The sequence below is a fragment of the Phyllobates terribilis genome, unplaced genomic scaffold (genome assembly GCF_046119375.1).
Source record: "Phyllobates terribilis strain yellow unplaced genomic scaffold, ASM4611937v1 Scaffold_5__5_contigs__length_657084704, whole genome shotgun sequence".
In the NCBI taxonomy this organism is placed as follows: Eukaryota; Metazoa; Chordata; class Amphibia; order Anura; family Dendrobatidae; genus Phyllobates; species Phyllobates terribilis.
In genome coordinates this window covers 173647545-173667541 of record NW_027362765.1, presented here as the reverse complement: position 1 = coordinate 173667541, position 19997 = coordinate 173647545, and the positions used below count along the sequence as shown (strand labels likewise).

The following is a 19997-nucleotide window of genomic DNA, read 5'->3' as shown; positions in this document are numbered from 1 at the left end:
AAGACCATACAAGTCCAGCGGAGACACGAGTGGAATCCAGGGGGGTCAGGATGCCTGAAGAAAAATTGTGTGAGGAACAAAGGAAGACCCCCCACTGAAGAAGTCAAGCAATGGAAAGCGGCAGGAGCTGTGCTGGCAGGTCGCAAAGATTCAAAGGTCAACTCGACTTTACCAAGTGGATGGGAAGCCTTGCTTGCCTAGACGCATGTACTCAGCTGTGGCAGCATGGGCTCACGGGCCTACACACAGAGGAAAGAATCAAGCCTTGGCATGTATCAAGAAACTGTACTTTGCACCCGGAATCTCTTCCACTGTGACTGCGTACTCAAAATCCTGCTCTGTCTGCGCTACCTGCAACCCAACGTGTACGGCACGGGTCCCTCTCCAACACCTGGCTAAACCAGACTACCCTTGGCAGAGAATACAAGTCGACCATATCCAAATGCCTAAAGCAGGAAAATAGGAGTACGTTTTGGTAGCCGTGGATATGTTCTCAGCCTGGCCCGAGGCCTACCCGGTTGTCCACATGACTGCTAAAGTCACAGCCAAGAAACTGATCACCGAAATTGCCTGCAGATTTGGAGTTCCCCAAGTCATAGAATCGGACCAAGGACCAGCTTTCACAGCAAATATCTACAAAGAACTCTGGAACATGTTGGGAACAGATTTGGGCCTCCACACTCCATACCATCCTGCCAGTTCAGGCAAAGTGGAGAGAATGAATTCCACACTCAAGACCCAGCTCTTGAAAATGACCCAAGATCATCCCCTCCCCTGACCCGACCTACTCCCCATAGTATTGTATCATATCACACACACTCCTCAGGCCAAACATGGGCTGACTTCCTATAAAATTTTGTTTGGGACCCCACCCAAGATAGGAGAGATTAGGCCCCAAGAGTTGTCTGAAACACATGATAGAGTGGTAAAATTTGTGATTGCCTTGTCTAGAGAATTGACTAACACCCGCTCTCCAGTATCTGCTTCTCTCCCAGAATCTACAGGTGATGCAGTACATGATTTCATCCCAGGCGATCTAGTGTATGTGAAGAAGTTTGTCCGGAAAGACTGCCTCCAGCCGCGGTTCGAGGGACCGTACACTGTGCTTCTCACCACCCAGACGGCTCTGAAGCTTGAGGGCAAGAGCACCTGTATTCACGCCTCCCACTGCAAGAGAGACAGAACGAGTCTATAAAAGATGACTACCTTCTTCTATATCCTTTCCATATGCTTACTGTCTGTCCCAGGGTGGACAGCTACCACACAGGGGTAGATACTTCCTTCTTCTCAGGTTGGTTGGGAGGGCTCAAGGGATTCCTCCAACAAGTTTGTCTAGTAATGGGAGGTCTACTAGTATTGGGCCTGGTGGTCCTGTGCTGCATAGTCCCCTTATACAGGAAAGCTATAACCAATGCTGTCCCAACCTCCGGGACCTTTCTGAATCAAGAGAAGATATGGAGAAATACACTCCTTTGAACAAGCCTGACCAGCCCCCCCATGACAAAGTCCAATTGAGAGATTTAGTTTAGGGACAGTTGGGAGAACTCCATGTGTCACCCAGGATAGGGCTCGATTGTCTGGGGGCGTCCCATAAGGGGGCAGCTTCTAAGATGATTGGGTGAAGAAATCCACCTCCCCTCTCCCCACACATGGACAGTCTCAAAGGCCCCGAAGCAAGGGAAAGCTTAGTGTTTAGGGGGGAATGTCGGGGTAAAAGAGAATATATATATTTTTGTAACTTTTATACTTTTGTAACTTTTATACGCTTTTTTTGCTAATGTACTAACCACCATTTTGTGTCTTATAACAATAAGCTTTCCTTGCTACGTATTACTCAAATCGAAACTTAAACTAAGACAGTTCCAGTGTTGCCAAGACTTATTTCAGAGAAACGAAACAAGATTATAAGCTGACGGCTGCAATATCTGCCCAGAGACTGAGATAAGGAGATGTGGACCAATCAGGAGTGGCCAGACACTGGACTTTCATGGCTTACCCCGCTCCGGACAACCTCTTTCCCCTCCCATTATGTAGTGTATTTAGGTTTGTGTATGTAGGAATAAACACAGAACATTGCTGAGAACGTTGTCTGTAGTAGTCTTTTGAGCGTGCTCTGAGTTTGAACCAGCTTGTTGTCTGACTCATTCTTTGAATGGTTGACCCATGCTCATAGCCTTAATTTGGAGTGACTGGAGGACGAGTGGAATGTCATCACGACCCTCACAATCCAAGAGGAGAAGGGGCTCATCATAAAGTAAAACTGGTATTTGTTGTCTTAAACCTGTAGCAGAGCATGGTCTTTTCTGCCCTCATCTCTCACAAAGTAAAAATTACTTTTGGCGCACACATCAGCTGTCCTGATTCTCATGCTCTGTAACTTGCCACCCACTATTAATTATCAGTTTCTCTTCATCAGCATTCTGCCAGCACTATAGATGCAGGAACTTTATTTTCTTCATTTTCCAGCTTGCACTGCCCCTGTCATTGCCCAATATCTTTCCTTCACCTAAAAGCCCACCTCCCTGTCTGTATGCAGTGTGACAGACAGAAGCAAAAGACAAAGAGCTGCACATAATCAGTCTGGGTATCTGCTGCTAGAGACGGATAACATTTGGCAACAGGCAGTGGTTAGCAAGAAATAAGTCTTGGTTTGCAAATTGCCAAATGAGATCAAGTTTTCTCAAAGTACAGTGACCATTACATCTAGTACTGCTATAGAGCAGAAGAATACATTACAGGACCTCCACCATTACATACTAAATGTCTCGCTCTCCTCAGATGTAACTTATCAAAAATAAATAAATAAATCACAAAAGACAAATGACTCACAGAAGTGATAGCCATCCTTTCAGGAATGGTTTTAACTGTGCCGTCATGAAGCCCATAACTGCAAGGAGATCTCAGTTTCATCAGAACTTCCTCCTTCACCATCTTCATACTTTGAATTCTCTCCTATTAGATCTGTCACACACTATGATTTATCCCTGTCCTCCCCTATACAAAACCTCCATGGCCACGCACACGCACCCACACACGCACGCACCAGATGTAAACCTCACATTTTATCACATAGGAGTCATCGTCAGGCCAACGAGCCTTCACACATGGCACTAATAAATGATGGGATCATCTTCTGCTGCATTCCCTTTCTCCTCCTTAAGCACAGTACCATCAGCTGTCTCGCCCATTCTAAAGTAGCTCTTTCCTCCCAGACGTTTCAAAGCTAATTCATCAGGCGCTGTAGTCACTTGATTCGCTTCCTCTTCACGTCTTCCCCTGCTTGACCCTCTGCAAGCTCATCTGTCATTTGCTGTACTCAACCAAAGTCATGTATGTCACAATCAGCCCTGCACTTCCTTCTGAAACTACATTAAATGGCTCAGTGGACTTCCCCTATGCAACTAATGTTTATAGAAAAAAAAAACCTTTTCAGTAATACTCTGACTTTTTAGATCTACGATCAATAGATTTTTTATCACCACTTTTATAATTCTCTCACACTCCACTGGGTCCTTTTTGAGGACTTTGGTTTATGGGCTGACTGGTATAACACACCTGCTTGCCATTTTCTGCTCTCTGCAATGCTTGGAATGCCCTGGCACCAGGAAAATCAAGTATTACCAGTGTGGAATATTTAATATACTGGGATCAGGTCTCTGATTGGAAAGTGAGTGAGGGTATCAGTAGCTGCTAAATAGCTCAATAATAGACAAAAAAAATGCAACTCACCCCCTTCCTGGACCTAACAGTTGTAGAGAATTATTTAATGTCATACGAGTGCAGTTAGATTTACGTGGACCCAGACAATGGAGAAATTAAGCTCTGATCAGAATTTGAGCCAAGTGTCATTACCATAAATCGATCAGATTCTCTCGGAAGAGAATCATTGCTCATGTGAGCGAGCCCATAGGCTGAGAATATACTCATTTGTCTACCCCACATTAGCGCCAAATGCATCAACAAGAGACTTTACTGCAAAACGGCACAGTTTTCAAAGAGGACTTCATGACCATGCGGTTTTGTGGGTACAACTGCAATTTCCCAGTAAACCACACAGATTAAAGGGAGTGTCAGCAAAGACTAACTGTTCAAGCCACGTACAGGTGCTCGGTGCATTATAGCATGGCCAAAACATTTAAAGGGGTTGTCCGGTCCAAAACTATAAGTCTGCAGTGTGCCCACTGTGCTCTGCGGGGATTCGCCGGTTTCTGAGCTGGGACTGGAGGGTATGTATGTTATGCATCCTCGTGGTCAGAACCCAACTAGTGGGCACGACCTCACTCAATACAAGTGTAAGCAGCAAGGCCAAGCCCACTGGATGGGCTCTGGCCAGGAGTATGTATAAAGCATACATACCCTCCAGTCCTGGCTAATCCCTGTAGAGTACAGTGCACGCGCTGGTGGGATTCCTAAGTCTGTAGTCACACAGAGTGACTGCAGACTTCTCATTTTGGACCGGACAACCCCTGTAAGTGCACCTTACTTACTTGTTTTCCATCTATCTCTACCCTTCTCTGGCTCTATGACGCAAGAGCTGTCAGTCAATCAGAGAAGAGGGGGGTGGAGATGAAGGTAAACAAGCAGGTGGGAAGGTGTACTTAAACGTTTAGCCCCATCAAAGGTGCACAAGCGCTTGTACGCCATTTGTACAGTCATTCTGTACGGACAGATGTGATTTAACAATCATGACAATTTGTGATAAAATCATATTTTGGCGCACTTACAGACTGTCACAGCCGCTCCTCAGTACTGTTTAATATAACTAAACTAGTAATGACTAACAATCAGTCACTACATAACTATTAGGATAGAGAATCCTTAAAGCTGTTGTCCGGTCACAACACATTACATAGAACAGCTCATCAATATCCAATCGGTAGTGGCCATACACCCAACACCCCCAACAATCAGCTATTTGCTCCAGCAGCAGTAATTCTGTTCAAGATATGTACATCTGGCGGCCACTGGAGAAAAAGAACAGCTGATCAGTGGGGGTGCCGGGTGTCGGATCCCCAATGATCTGATATAGAGAGGTCATCAATATGTTGGGATCGGATAACCCCTTTACGTAACTTACCTTCATCTCCTTCTGGGGCATATGAGGCCGTGATGATGTCAATGTCCGCACAGTTCATAACAATCTGATTTGTGGCATTCTTTACCTGCACAGAAAAATACACATAATATTAATTGCTACAAGGCTCAGTGTGTTGGCACTTAATTCACTGCAGGCTAATGCTTCTCAGTGGCACATCTGCCTATACATGCACAGGGACCTTCCCAGCCTACAAATTTCCAATCAGGGCCCTAGGAAAACTACAATCCCATGTGTGATCAGTAATGGAGTATCTCGCTCCACCCAGATTGCGTAACATGTGGTTTAAAAGACATTAGTGCAAAGAAGGTAATTTATTTTCATGAAGAGATACCACCAGCACTTCTTGGTCCAGTGCCCAAGGTGGTGCCTGCCCTACAACACTATAGCATGAACAACAGGCGAGCTTTCCACTCTTCATTCTGGTCATTAGAGGGCTGGGTAAGAGCCATCATCTCCATGATGAAGTGCCTCGTCTGACTAGGAAGCAGAGTTCAAAGGAGACAAGCAATTGATCTAGTGGATTTGCTCCGGCTTCAGAGGGCAGGCACGGCCAGCATGTCATACATTAATTAGATTCAGTCACAGAGACTAGGCCGTGTCATTAAGGAAATTTCCATGCAGCTACAGGGCTCTGCACAGAAAACCCACAGCAGGATCTGGACCTTTCTAGGAAAAGTTTCACTCAACCTGAATGTGTGCACCAACAAGGCAATTACTTCCACCCAGGATTTATTCACATTTCTTGGCAAAAAATGGTTTGCATTTTTGTTTCTCTTTTCGGGGGATTTTGACCACATGGCTTTATAGCATTGGCCCGATATGCCAATATGGCAAAGTTTCCTGGTGCACCACTGCCAGATTGTGTGACTACAAGAAGAATTGTATAGGGTCCAATGGTATAGGGTTTTGGTAAGAGATATGAGATAAAAAAATGGCTAAAATGACAGCCGTGTCCTAACAAGTAGAGTCAATATAATATAATGCTGTATCAGATATACAAATTTAGAGATATTTTGGCAAGCGGGTTCAGTGGCTTCATACATGCAGTTTATGAATAGACCAGAAGAGTGGCAACTGAAGGCGCTAAACCTGCCGGTCCAAAAAATGTCTTTGTTGGCTACTTACACTGGCAGATATTCTGCCCGTAACCAGCACTACCTGGCAATACAGAGTCAAACAGAGCTCATTTCCATTCTGCACATATTGTAGGGTTTTCATACAATCAGTCACTCTGCATAGCTTCCATTATTGTCCCCATTTACAGAAGAGCTGTTGGATCCCTGCACAAGTTTACACTGGGCAATGATGGCACCACATGAATGGGCTTAGTCTGTGTAAGGCTTCTTTCACATGGACAACGCCTGGTTCAGAACACCCGGCCTAACCACGGCATCAGGTCTTCCAAGCACAGCACTGTGTTTCATGGACGTGTGAAACCATACTTATAGGTAGATCCACAGTATCATTCATTGTCAAGAAGAAGTCACCCTGAGCATGTTCTGGTCCCCATGAATAAGAAAGCAACTTTCAGAGTCATTGAGGTGGGGGAACAGCATGTACAGATCAAGTGATTCTTCAGCCTACAAAAAGAGAAGTCCCCTATACATGTGCTAGAAGTAGGATCCATCGTCTGAGAGGATTAATGGATATACAGTTACAAAGATCTTTGTCAGGTCATACATAGTAGTGAGAAAGGTCTAGGGTAAAACCTGATGACTGGCTCCCTTCATACAGTGGCATTACTTCCTCCAGGTCCATCAGTGGGCATGACACAGTAGCTTGCATTACGTGTGCTTATATGGCCAGTTCTGACTAAAGGTGCCCATGTACCTGGCTGAGCACTGGCATTCCTCTTCCCTTCCTCATACCCATTCATGCTCAATTCGGCCAAATGGACATGTGTTCACAATAGGAAATAAACCACTGCCAGAAAATTCTGGCATTGAAAACAAAGAATGAATATGTTGAAATTCAGAGGACCTGTCACAAGGTTAAGAGTGGGCAGTTCTTGCTCTTCTTTTATACCCGCTGCTTTCCTGAGCACAATACTCAGAAAGCAGCGGGTATAAGAGAAGCGCAAAAACTGCTCTTTGTTTTGTTTTTTTGTCTTTGTTTTGTTTGTTTTTTAACCCCAGAGATATGAGTCTTTTGTTTAGTGCTGCTTTTATGGTCCTCACAAAAGGGCAGTGCTCAGAGGATTATTATGTAAAGCAGTCTAAAGACACGCCCGAAGAGAATCCAGGGGGCCACAGCCCCTTGCTAAAGAGTATAAAAATTAGCACTAAATAAATAAGCCTATATCTCTAGAACTGGTGGATTTAAGAAAAAGAAACAAAGACTGAATATACTCAGGGGAACAGCAAGAATAAAAGAAGAGCAAAAACATCCCACTTTTCACCTGGTGACAGGATCCCTTTTTAAGCGCATAATACAAGAAATGCTAAGTTCAGCAGGAATCATCTCAGACTTTCTTACAACCTGTCGCCGTGTATCAAAGATAACTTGGCGGTATACATAGCAATTTGGCAGAACAAGTTGGACAGGCACGTATCTGAAGTAACCAGGTGGAGTTATGTAATCTTCTAATGCTTCATAGACTTAATTATATGTGATTTCTACTGTTTACCTAGAAAGCGAAATCTTGTGTGACAAGTCATAGTGATGTTTATGTGAGGCCCCTTTCATGCCACATTATGGGCATACAGTGCTTGTAGAGGAAGAATACATGGCACAAGCTGCCTTTCTTGGGGCAGGTGGGACCTTTGCATGTAACCGTATGACTCCATAGCACTGCATTATCACTGTATTTAGAATTTTATTTCATAAAGCCCCCATTAATGAATGATTACTAACATTTGTGCTGGAGTTAAATTGATCTTGAAGGCTGGAGAGCATTAAAGGAGTTGTCCACTACTCAGACAACCCCTTCTCAAAACCCATGTTTCCCCCAGTAAAAACACATTCCGATGCCATTCCAGCGGTATCGATACTGGCTCTCCCGGGGATCATGTGACATTGTTATGTCATGCAATCCCTGTGGCCTATCAGGGCCACTTCACTGACCCCTCCTTCAGACGCAATTGACATCTGTAGGTAGTCAGAACAGCCACAGCTTTCACTTCCTCCAGATGTCTGATTTGTCTGAAGGAGGGGGTCAGTAAAGAAGCCGCTGATTGGCTGCAGGAATCACATGACATAACATTTCACCGGAGCCCCAGGAGAGCCCGTGCTTACACTGCTGGAACGGGGCCGGCACCGGAGGAGAGTATAGGTGTTATTTTACTGGAGAGGTTATCTGAGAAGTGGACAACCCCTTTAACTATAAAATATTGTATACTTCAAGACAGAACTGCTGGTGAAATGATAGTTACCCCACATTAACCACAAGTCCACAGCAACATCTCACCAGCCAAACTACACAACTTCCACCGGCCCAATGCACCCTGTAAATGAGAGATTACTAGGATATAAAATGGAAAGGTTTAACTCTCACCGGTGAAATATCTGCTTAATTACAGATGGGATACCAGAAAGACAGGATGCACCTGCTGCACAGGCCACAAGTCCAAACAGCGCACCCAGTGTCACCAGATGTTACCTAGGGTTCTGCAAGTGCGCAAAGCAGGAATTTATACGTAGGGAGTACAATCAGGGCTACAAGGTTAGAAAACAAGAAGCTAAACGTGTACACAGAGCCTTGTACTTTACACCCTGGAAGGAGATCAATGGACTCATGCAACTGAGGAAGGAAAAAGCTTATTAGACAAAAGGGAAAAGCTTGCACGTGACAGCTGGACAATGATCTTTTAGGATAACACTAGCTACAATCCTCTGGGTTAAGCTGCCAATGGACATTTCATATTTCATGGTGAACAGAGTCAGTTTTATATAGTCTCTGGGGACTGGTTGATAATCTCTCCAAACCTCACCAGTAAGCGAGAGGCATTTCCAGTTAAAGTGGATCTGTCACACTGAACAAGCCCTCAATTTACAAGCAATACGGTTCATGAACTAAGTGATTTATGGATTTAAAGCCCAGATCGTCTTGGAGGAGAGATTTATTCAATGACTGACAGCTCTAGAACGTGGGCTGTCAATCATAGAGGGAGACCACCCTCATGACAAGGCCAGTCTATGCAGGTAGGGCAGCTTAATGTGGGTATGTTCACATCTGACAAATTTTCTGTGACTGCTACATAGATCTGAATCCATGGTGTTTATAAAAATGCCTGCTTACTGCAGAAACAAAACAGTGACATGTAGGAAACAGCAACAACGTCTGACTATACCCTGCGGGGAGTCTGTAGGAATATATGGATACAGGACATGCGCCTTTACCCAGAGGAAGAGTCCACACTCGGCATCTGCTGAAGAAAAACTACAACCAACAACAGTTCTAGAAAATTCACTTCTCATACACAGTTTCCATTGGGTTATCCTAAGTTCTAAAGCAGTTTCGGTCTGTTTTTCCAGAACAACAAACTTTTCCAAGATCAGTTTCTATAAAATCCGGCCATGGCTACAGGGAGGAGAGAAGGGCAACCATCCTATAGCTTCTGAATGGACCCATCAGAACACAAGCGTGACCCCGACCTTGTCATTATTGGCATATCTGAGCACTGCCCTGATGTAAATCACTATACTGCTATGATAGGTCCCCCTTATGTGTTGACCACTACTGTATTACCCAGTGTAAAATAAAAACCAGACACTTACCTCCAGCAAAGTTGCAGTGATGTCAGCACTGGGTCTTCGTGACATTGATGTCATGTGAGTGCTGCAGCCAATCAGCGGCCACTAATGTACCGCAGTTCTCACCACTTCCTTCAGACATTCGAGCTTCATCCAACTGAAGTGAGAGCTGCAACCACTGATTGTTATACCACGAACACAGTGGCCAGTATCAGGAGAGCCTCGGGAGACCCAAACCCAACATCGCTCGAACGGGAGGTGAGCATCTTATTTATTTTACAGTGGGAAATATAGTATTTAAAGGGGTGGTCTAAAACTAACATTTATTTTAATTCTAAATGTCTATTTAAATGTCATAATCTAATCTCTTTTTCTAATATACTTTAATTAAAAATTCACTATACTTCCCTCTCTAACTGCTTTATATTTGTTTTTTTATTACCTACCTCCTGTTAGAGGACACTTTGTTTGAGAACCCCTAGTAGAGGCTGGTGGAGCTGGTCTCTGCTCGCTGGGTTTTCTCCTAACAATGTGCACCGACAGTGCGCTCTATTGCTGGCTCGTCACTTCTGATCAGAGCCTGTGAAGGTGCGCACTGTCACTGTGCATTAAAAAGGTTATTGCACAGTGATATGATCCTACTAAGGATAGGTCAGAATTGACAACCAGGGCTGTGGAGTCGGAGTCCATTTTGGTGGACAAACTCCAACTCCTAAGATATATAATAAATTGGGTACAGTAGTTCAATGCAGTTTGTGGGGAATATTTTTTCATAAGAATTTTGGAAAGTTATGAAATGTCCTATAAATGTCTGTCCTATTGCTGATCTAAGGGTCTAGACTTTTAGCGGAGATGAATCTGTGCCACAGTAAATTTATCACTTAAACATGAGCCATGTATGAGGGAGTTGGAGTCATGGAAATTGAGGAGTCGGAGGTTTGGCTTACCGACTCCACAGCCCTGTTGACAACAGACAAATGCTTAGTACAGAGGGGGATTGGGCTAGTCCCTGCTGTTACTGGGGACTCTACATTTCAGGGTGGGGGCAGAGGCTGCAGTGAACGCAGCCTCTGCCCCCTGATGACATCTTGTCTGTGAATCCCAGCATTCACTGGGTGTTTTCAACTAGAGTCGTCAAACAGGAAGTAGGTAAAAATAAATAAAGCAGTTAGAGTAGTGAGGGAACAATAGGGAATTTTTAATTCAAGTATATTAAAAAAGGGATTCGATTATTACATTAAACAGACAAACATTTAGAATTCAATAAATGCTAGTTTCGGACCATCCCTTTGAGAAAGGTTTGTCCAAATAATTGAAAACCCCTTTAAATCATTAAGCAAGTTTATATAGAGATTTAAAATTGGGTTGCCACATATTGACCTTGCCCATCCATGTAGCAACATATGACCAAAGAAATATTCTGGCCGCACCTCTGTTCCTGCACACAGGTCTCATGCACTATACCTGCTTTATATATATTCCTCAGCTCTTTGGAATCTGCAGGGCCTTTTACGCTGCACTTTGCATCAGAAAGGCCCTTTTTTATCAAAATGCTGAGATTTTTACAATTTGGAACATCGCACAACAAAACCTTGTTTCATTTGATTTTAAGGCGTTGTTCATGATTATAAAACACTGCCTTAAAGCAGGGAAAGTGGTAATGAGAGCTATTACTCACTTTGTAAATCCCCTTAACTGTACTGCAGCAATAACATGACAACCATGTGCCCGCTACATTCAATCACTGGCCTCAGCAGTTTTGTGACGCCCATGCAGACATCATCGCTGACAACAGTTATTAGCTGCAGCGGTCACATGGATGTGGTGGACAGCTGATAAACACAAGCAGGGCCCACAGAGGCGGTGCTGCTGGGGTAGAGGGGGTGTACCTGGTGAGTGAGGAGAAGATATTTTATCACGCAGGCTGTTTGGGGCAATACTGCAGTGTTCTGATACAATTTTCATTAGTGTTCGGTCAGTTTTTACCTTCGCATGGAGCCACTTTTTCTTGTAGGCAAACAGAAAAAAATTCTAAGCTTCAGGTCCTATCCAGAAGAACTCATTCAGACATCTGACTGCAAGCTTGTGAATCCTGACATCACGTGCCCTACGCGCTGTGAAAACTCTCCAGTGCCGGCAGGTGCGTAACTGCAAGTATGTGATCACGTGCCGACTAGATGTGCACGGCCTCGCCCATTGCAAGCACATTGAGCAAAGTCAGACACGTCTAGTCTGAATGAGGCGGGAAATATGCAGAGTGACTGCAGACTTGTAGCCCAAGTCCGGACAATCCCCTTTAACATTGCAAAAGATAGAAGTTTAGTCTTTTTTTTTTTTTTTTTTTTTTTTTTTTTTTTGACATGTACAAATTACTGATGAAACATTGATGGTAAAAACTGACACTAACCAAACACTGACGACACTCAGACCATTTTTTTTGCATATGTGAAAAATCACTGACATCTGAATGAGACCTTAAACAGTAAAAAAAAAAAAAAAAAAAAAAAAAAAAAAAAAAAGGGACAGTACCAAAATGACATAAGGATGGCATCTGCGTGCTGGCTGCCAGGCTTTTTTTCCTCACAGACCCTGTGATTTGACTTGGATCAAGAATGCACATGTCTAACATATTAGGTCTTTTATTGCTTAGACCCCAATTCATCAAAGTGATTACACCAGACATCTGGTGTTCAGCGCCTTGAAAAGTTGCGCAACACAAAGTTGTATAAAAACTGACGTTTTCATGCCAGTTTTGGCCAGCTAAACCAAAATGCAAAGCTGGGGCAAGACATAGCGAGGCCGGTAGGTACCTCTTGTTGAATCAGGCAAGTCTCACTCCAACATGCCCCTCATCAAGACTGACGTGAGCAATGCTGGTCTTGATGAATCGGGGACTTGGTCTGCAATAAAACATGGACATGTGTGCAGTCACACACTATAATAGGTACAATTTCTATATGTGAAAAACGGACATTTGATGAGGACTAAGGCAGATCCGTCTTCTCTGTACTTCATGGCTGGCCACAATTTGGCCCAGACTGATCACCGTAAGTTGGGACTGATATTATGTTTGTGCGTTGTGTTTGATCATTACCTTTTCATATGTCAAACTATGCAGAAAAAAATCAGAAATCAGTCAGAGTCTGCACATATTACTATGAAGAAACTATTCCATGGGGTCTGTGACTACAAAGACACACCTATGATTAGCGGTTCAGCATGTACCAGCCAATTATACTCTTGGACAACAGCAGACACTTCTTGTCATGCTGCCCATGCCACAACATTTCCAGAATGCCACATCTACGAGTTTCCTAACACATTCTCCTATTATGACCACATGGACAGAAAAAGGAAAAAGTACGCCCTGATCCTCAAGCATCCAAAGTATAAAAATGTGTGAAATCTGGACAAGAAATAATAGAACAGAAGTGTCTCTACTGAAGGATAAATGCACAAGTCATGTTGGCGTTGTATAAAACACACTGCTATGTACTGTACTACGACTCTCATCCTTCTTTGGGCTCCTGCACAAGGCATATACCATGGCTCCATGTATATTGCTCACACACTTCTATGGTTCTGCACTTTATGGCCCCTGAGAGGTATTGTCACGAGTTACATGGAAGCCTGTGCAATACAATGATGGTAGAGAAATAACCAACAGCTGACATTGTAAACAGCTGACCCTGTAAATACAACACGGCAACTTTTGGAACTCCCATACAAATTAATGGTGAGAGACATGCATGTGCAGCCACCTCTCTATTCTAGACAGTATGGGACTGGGCCCAACTCATATAGATGTGGGACCCCCAAGCATCAGTCAGTTATTGTATACACTGTAGACGTGCCGTAATGGTCTGAGATGGAAATACTCCTTTAAAGGGAATCTGTCACCCCCTGGGACTTTTCAGACCTCTAATATGGGCATAGAGGTGATAGAAATGTAAATCTATATGTACCTGTATGGCCCATATTAGAGGTTTGCTTACTGTGTAATAGCTTTTTATTAAATTAGTTTTGACATGCTTCCCATCCGGGGGGACACGAAGAAATCCCACCTATTAGCTACATTTCCATATTCCCCCCCTGCCATGCATGTCACAGGGCCATAGCATGCGCTGTGACGAGCGTCTCCGACCGCACCCAGTGAAGCTGGAAACTACACAGCCTCACTGCGCACACGCGGCGGCTCCCAGCGCTGAAAGCTTTACTGCCTGGCCGTGTCATACCGCGCATGTGCCCCACAAATATCAGCGCTTGCTGGGAGCAGAATTCAAATACGTGGGCGGCACCAGCCCTGACTGAATACGAGGATCACACCCCTATGACTGAACGAGCAGGTAGGATTATAAGTAAAATGTTATATACTCATTATATTTGCACCAATTTTAATGAAAAAAGCGTGTTAGTAATGCACATTGCATCACTAACAGCGCTATGGGGGCAGTTTACATAGTAGATGGGACATGACAGGTTCCCATTAAGTCTAGCTGAATAGGAGCAAAACAGACAAAATCACAGCTGATTATACAAATCAACACTGTCATAACACAAGAATTAGGCATGATGGATTTCAATAGACCCAATACTGTGTTTCTCTAGTATAATCAGAGGTGTATTGAGACAAGTAGAAGGACAGACAGATTCCAATGAGTGTGAAACTAGGTAGAGGAATGTAAAAGGGCTTTTCCCACAAAGTGCATTTTCATCAATAGATCTTGGAATAAAAATAAATTCCACAACTGGATGTACAGTTATATGAAAAAGTTTGGGCACCCCTATTAATCTTAAGCTTAATGTTTTATAAAAATTGGTGTTTTTGCAGCAGCTATTTCAGTTTGATATATGTAATAACTGTTGGACACAGTAATGTTTCGGCCTTGAAATGAGGTTTATTGTACTAACAGAAAATGTGCAATCTGCATTCAAACAAAATTTGTCAGGTGCATAAGTATGGGCACCCTTATCATTTTCTTGTTTTAAATACTCCTACCTACTTTTTACTGACTTACTAAAGCACCTTTTTTGGTTTTGTAACCTCATTGAGCTTTGAACTTCATAGCCAGGTGTATGCAATCATGAGAAAAGCTACTTAAAGTGGCCACTTGCAAGTTGTTCTCCTGTTTGAATCTCCTCTGAAGAGTGGCATCATGGGCTCCTCAAAACAACTGTCAAATGATCTGAAAACAAAGATTATTCAACATAGTTGTTCAGGGGAAGGATACAAAAAGCTGTCTCAGCGATTTAACCTGTCAGTTTCCACTGTGAGGAACATAGTAAGGAAATGGAAGAACACAGGGACAGTTCTTGTTAAGGCCAGAAGTGGCAGGCCAAGAAAAACATCAGAAAGGCAGAGAAGAAGAATGGTGAGATCAGTCAAGGACAATCCTCAGACCACCTCCAGAGAGCTGCAGCATCAACTTGCTGCAGATGGTGTCACTGTGCATCGGTCAACTATACAACGCACTTTGCACAAGGAGAAGCTGTATGGGAGAGTGATGCGAAAGAAGCAGTTTCTGCAAGCACGCCACAGAGTCAGCTGAGGTATGCAAAAGCACATTTGGAGAAGCCAATTTCTTTTTTGGAAGAAGGTCCTGTGGACTGATGAAACCAAGATTGAGTTGTTTGGTCGTACAAAAAGGCGTTATGCATGGCGGCAAAAAAACACAGCATTCCAAGAAAAACACTTGCTACCCACAGTAAAATTTGGTGGCGGTTCCATCATCCTTTGGGGCTGTGTGGCCAATGCCGGCACTGGGAATCTTGTTAAAGTTGAGGGACGCATGGATTCCCCTCAGTATCAGCAGATTCTTGACAATAATGTTCAAGAATCAGTGATAAAGTTGAAGTTACGCAGGGGATGGATCTTTCAGCAAGACAATGATCCAAAACACCGCTCCAAATCTACTCAGGCATTCATGCAGAGGAACAATTACAATGTTCTGGAATGGCCATCCCAGTCCCCAGACCTGAATATCATTGAACATCTGTGGGATCATTTGAAGAGGGCTGTCCATGCTCGACGACCATCAAACTTAACTGAACTGGAATTGTTTTGTAAAGAGGAATGGTCAAAAATACCTTCATCCAGGATCTCAGTAAAAGCTACAGGAAGCGACTAGAGGCTGTTATTTTTGCAAAAGGAGGATCTACTAAATATTAATGTCACTTTTCTGGTGAGGTGCCCATACTTATGCACCTGTCAAATTTTGTTTGAATGCAGATTGCACATTTTCTGTTAGTACAATAAACCTCATTTCAAGGCAGAAACATTACTGTGTCCAACAGTTATTACATATATCAAACTGAAATAGCTGTTGCAAAAACACCAATTTTTATAAAACATTAAGCTTAAGATTAATAGGGGTGCCCAAACTTTTTCATATAACTGTACTTTAAAAAAATGTTCCTGTGCTGAAATAACTTTAAAAATGTGCCCCTGCCAGTGCAATGTACTGTTTAAAGGCAGTGTCTGACCGTGCAGGGACATGGTCTGATCATACCACATCTCCTGGGCAGGGGAGAAAGCAAAAGAGAGTATACAGACATTACAGCAGGGGATCACAGCTGATTTTCCCTGTGAGGTAAAACATTTCCCTGCCTGTTTTTAAGCAATGTTTACCTCACAGGGAAAATCAGCTGTGATCCCCTGCTGTAATGTCTGTATACTCTCTTTTCCTTCCTCCCCTGCCCAGGAGCTGTGGTATGATCAGACCATGTTCCTGTACGGTCAGACACAGCCATTACACAGTACATAGCAGGGGCACATTTATAAGATTATCTCAGCACAGAAATATTTTTTTAAAGTACATCCAATTGTGGAAGTTATTATTATTCCAAGATCTAATGATGAAAATGCAATGCACTTTGTTCGTGGGAAAACCCCCTTTAACAGTCCCCTACCTTTTTTTTTTTTTTTTTTTTTTTTAACACAGATCCAATTGTGCAAGTTATTTTTATTCTAAAATGTACTGATTAAAATGTTGCTGAAAATTAAAGGCGTTGTCCACTATTTTCACATTGATGCCCTATCCATAGGATAGGGCATCAATGTATGATCGGCCGGGATCCCGAAAGCACCCCTGCCAATCAGCTGTTATCGGTGCCGGCCGGAAGTCCTTACCTGCGGGGCTTGGCCGTCAAGTTGCAGTGGCCGGCACTTCTTACTGCACATCTGCCTCCCATTCAATTGAATAGGAGGCGGATGTGCATTCCCCCGTGCTGGCCACTACAGCTCGACAGCCAAGCACCGCAGGTAAGGACTTGCGGCCACCGCCGCCACGATATCGGGTGATCAGTGGGGGTGCCGTAGGCGGTACCCTGGCTGATCATACATTGATACCCTATCCTACTGATAGGGCATCAATATGAAAGTAGTGGACAACCCCTTTAACTTTGCTTGGGGGAAAACCCCTTTAAATGTGATTTCCAGGATAAACTTTTATTTGGGCAAAGTCATGTATATGCATGGAATAAAAAAACAGCGCTGTTACTCACATCCAGTGTCCAGCGCTGCTTCTCCGCCACGAGCGATGAGCTCAGTAATTGACCGTAGTGGTTACTAGCACTGTAGTAAATACATCATCACTGTAGCCTATAAACAATCACTGGGATCAGTGAAGAAGCACGGTGGCTCAGTGGTCAACACTGCAGCGATGGGGTCCTGGGTTCAAATCCCACCAAGGACAACATCTGCAAGGAGTTTGTATGTTCTCCCCGTGTTTGCGTGGGTTTCCTCCCACACTCCAGAGACATACAGATAGGGAATTTAGATTGTGAGCCCCAATGGGGACAGCGATGATAATGTATGTAAAGCGCTGCGGAATATGTTAGCGCTATACAAAAATAAAGATTATTATTATTATTATTATTAAGAAGAGGCGGTGCTGTACACAGGGAGGTTGATTTAAGGGGTTGTCCAATTTCAGAAAATATTTGTCCCTGGCTGCACTGTGTTATAAAATAACAAGTTGCTCTTTACTCACTGTCTCCAGGTCCAGGGCCCAGTTCATGTCTGGTATTGACTGTAGCACTGATGTCACATTGACAGCGCAGCAGCCAATCAGTGAGCTCGGTGGCTCTGTGTTTGGACAGAACGCCTTCTTTCAGAACGGCTGAACTCATTGATTGGCTGTCAATGTGACATCAGTCACGCAGCCAAAACCAAACAGCAAGAACAATGTCAGAGACTCATCGCTGGACCCAGTGATGGTGTGTAAAGAGCGGTTTTTCCAGATTATAACAAACTGCAGCTGGAGATGAACATTTTCAGAAAGAGGACAACCCCTTTAACAGCTCTGTTGAATGTTTTATACCTTTACAAGCCTTGGCTCAAATATAAGTTTATCCTGGAAAATTGCTTTAAATAGAACCTATCATTACATTCATGCTGCCTGAACCTTGGGCAGCATGAATCAGAGCCTGGCTGTGTGATTGCAGCCAGGAATGATTTACTCAAACACAGAGAAAATAGTTTAAAAAGCCAGTCGGGGAACCGTAGGGAGAGACATGGCTGCACTAATGTGGACCCCAGCCAGCTTCTCCCCGCACTGCTCCAGGTAACTGACAGGTCTCTCCTATGAGCATACATAGACCTAGCAGTCACCTGGATGGTCTCTTCCTATGGTCCCCAATCGGCATTTCAGAGTAAGGCCTCATTCACATGCCCATGTTGCATTCGTTTTTTTTCCACAGATACAACACACACCCATTATAAATGTATGGTGTGAGTCACATGTCTGTTTTTTTTCCAGCAGCACAAATGAAAAAGCCCAATATAAGGCTGTGAAAAACACGGACACCACATGAAGAACATCTGTTTGCCATGCGTGTACAACATTTCAAAGTATAGGAGAAGCTTTGTAATTTATTTATTCATGCGTGAAAAACACTGAGAACACACTGATAGTAAAAACGGGCACACGCATGACACTGGTATAAATTTTTCATGCACGTATTAAAGCACAAATGTGTGAATGAGGCCTACGACATACAGTGTCAGGCTCTGGATCATGCTGCCTGTGAATCAGGCCCTTTAAATTTATGACAGGTTCCCTCTAAGATGCTTCAGCAGAGGAGACCAGTCACCATTATTACTAGACCTGTATGTAGGGGGCTACAAAGGATCAATAGAAATGTCCTAATATTGGGAAGAAGCAGCTGCTTGTGATTAGGAGTGCACGTCTGCCTGAATGGCCAATTACTGCTGAGGGCAGCCAAAATTCACAATGTAAGGAGAGAGGAGCTGGACCGGTCATTCAGGGCTGTCCGGGTATATGGGACGCAATGCATAACTGTCCATGTGGAGATCTGCGGACACACGGTCACTCCCTGTCCTACAACTGCAAACTGCTGCTGTGTAAAGTCCATGATTAACCCATGATAAACTGCCAAGTATAATACAGCAATATAGTAAGATAGATACACACATATATAATCATGCCGGGAGGTGATCACAGGAGACCCCACACAAATTATGCACATGTATGAAGAGATCAGGGAGCCTGGTCTGGAATCCCACAGCTGTACTACAGCCCTCCTCTGCACAAGCTGGGGGAGCTGATAACAGAGAACAACAGACTGCTGTACCGCTATACAGAGAACACACACACATCCATCTGTATCCATTACTAGCGCGTGTGTGCAGCCCCCATGTCAGCCCCCGCAGCCTTTACCTCCACAGCGGCCTCCAGTTTCCCCTCGAAGGTGAAGTCTATGAGATCGGGCTTGAGACACAGCCCATAGTTGACGGGCCTCACGTCTGCGGGGAGCCGCTCGAAAAGTCTGCGGTCCGGCATGATAGAAACAGAAGCCCTGCGGCCTGTGACAAATTGAGGAAAAAAAAAACCCTGCAGCCCGGACCGCGCACTGGACTGAAACGACCCAGACGAGCCTCTACCGACTGACAGACTGACTGAGCGAACGAAGAGGGGCGGAGCCGCGCAAAGACACGACGTAACCGCGTCAACTGTCGCGGCTCCAACCGCAGAGTGCCCCGCCCACCGCGCGAGGCACTCCCTGAGACCGCCTACCCCGCCCAGGGAAAGGCATGAGAGTAGGGAATGTAACCCCGCCCTCTGCGCTATTACACCCCGCCCACTACACCGGGCCACGCCCTGACTCGTTTTCTGTAGACACGTGCCACGCCCTTCCATTACGTTCTGTCACGTGCTGGAATCACAATTGCTCCCGCGTTTATCCC

General features: G+C 44.2%; 1 protein-coding gene across 2 annotated transcripts in view; it reads right to left on the bottom strand.

Annotated features, from left to right (window-relative positions):
* NPEPPS (aminopeptidase puromycin sensitive) overlaps positions 1 to 19769 on the bottom strand; it is a 57269-nt gene extending 37500 nt beyond the window's left edge. The window contains exons 1-2 of one of the 2 annotated variants that reach the window (XM_073683476.1): positions 19471 to 19769; positions 5078 to 5162 (exon numbers count right to left, since the gene is read on the bottom strand). In XM_073683476.1, the coding sequence (XP_073539577.1) occupies positions 5078 to 5162; positions 19471 to 19593 (208 nt within the window). In that variant the 5' untranslated portion in view covers positions 19594 to 19769. Of the gene's footprint in view, positions 1 to 5077; positions 5163 to 8591; positions 8716 to 19470 lie in introns of those variants that run through there. The other variant, XM_073683475.1, reaches the window with a different exon arrangement.
* Positions 19770 to 19997: the final 228 nt, after the last annotated feature.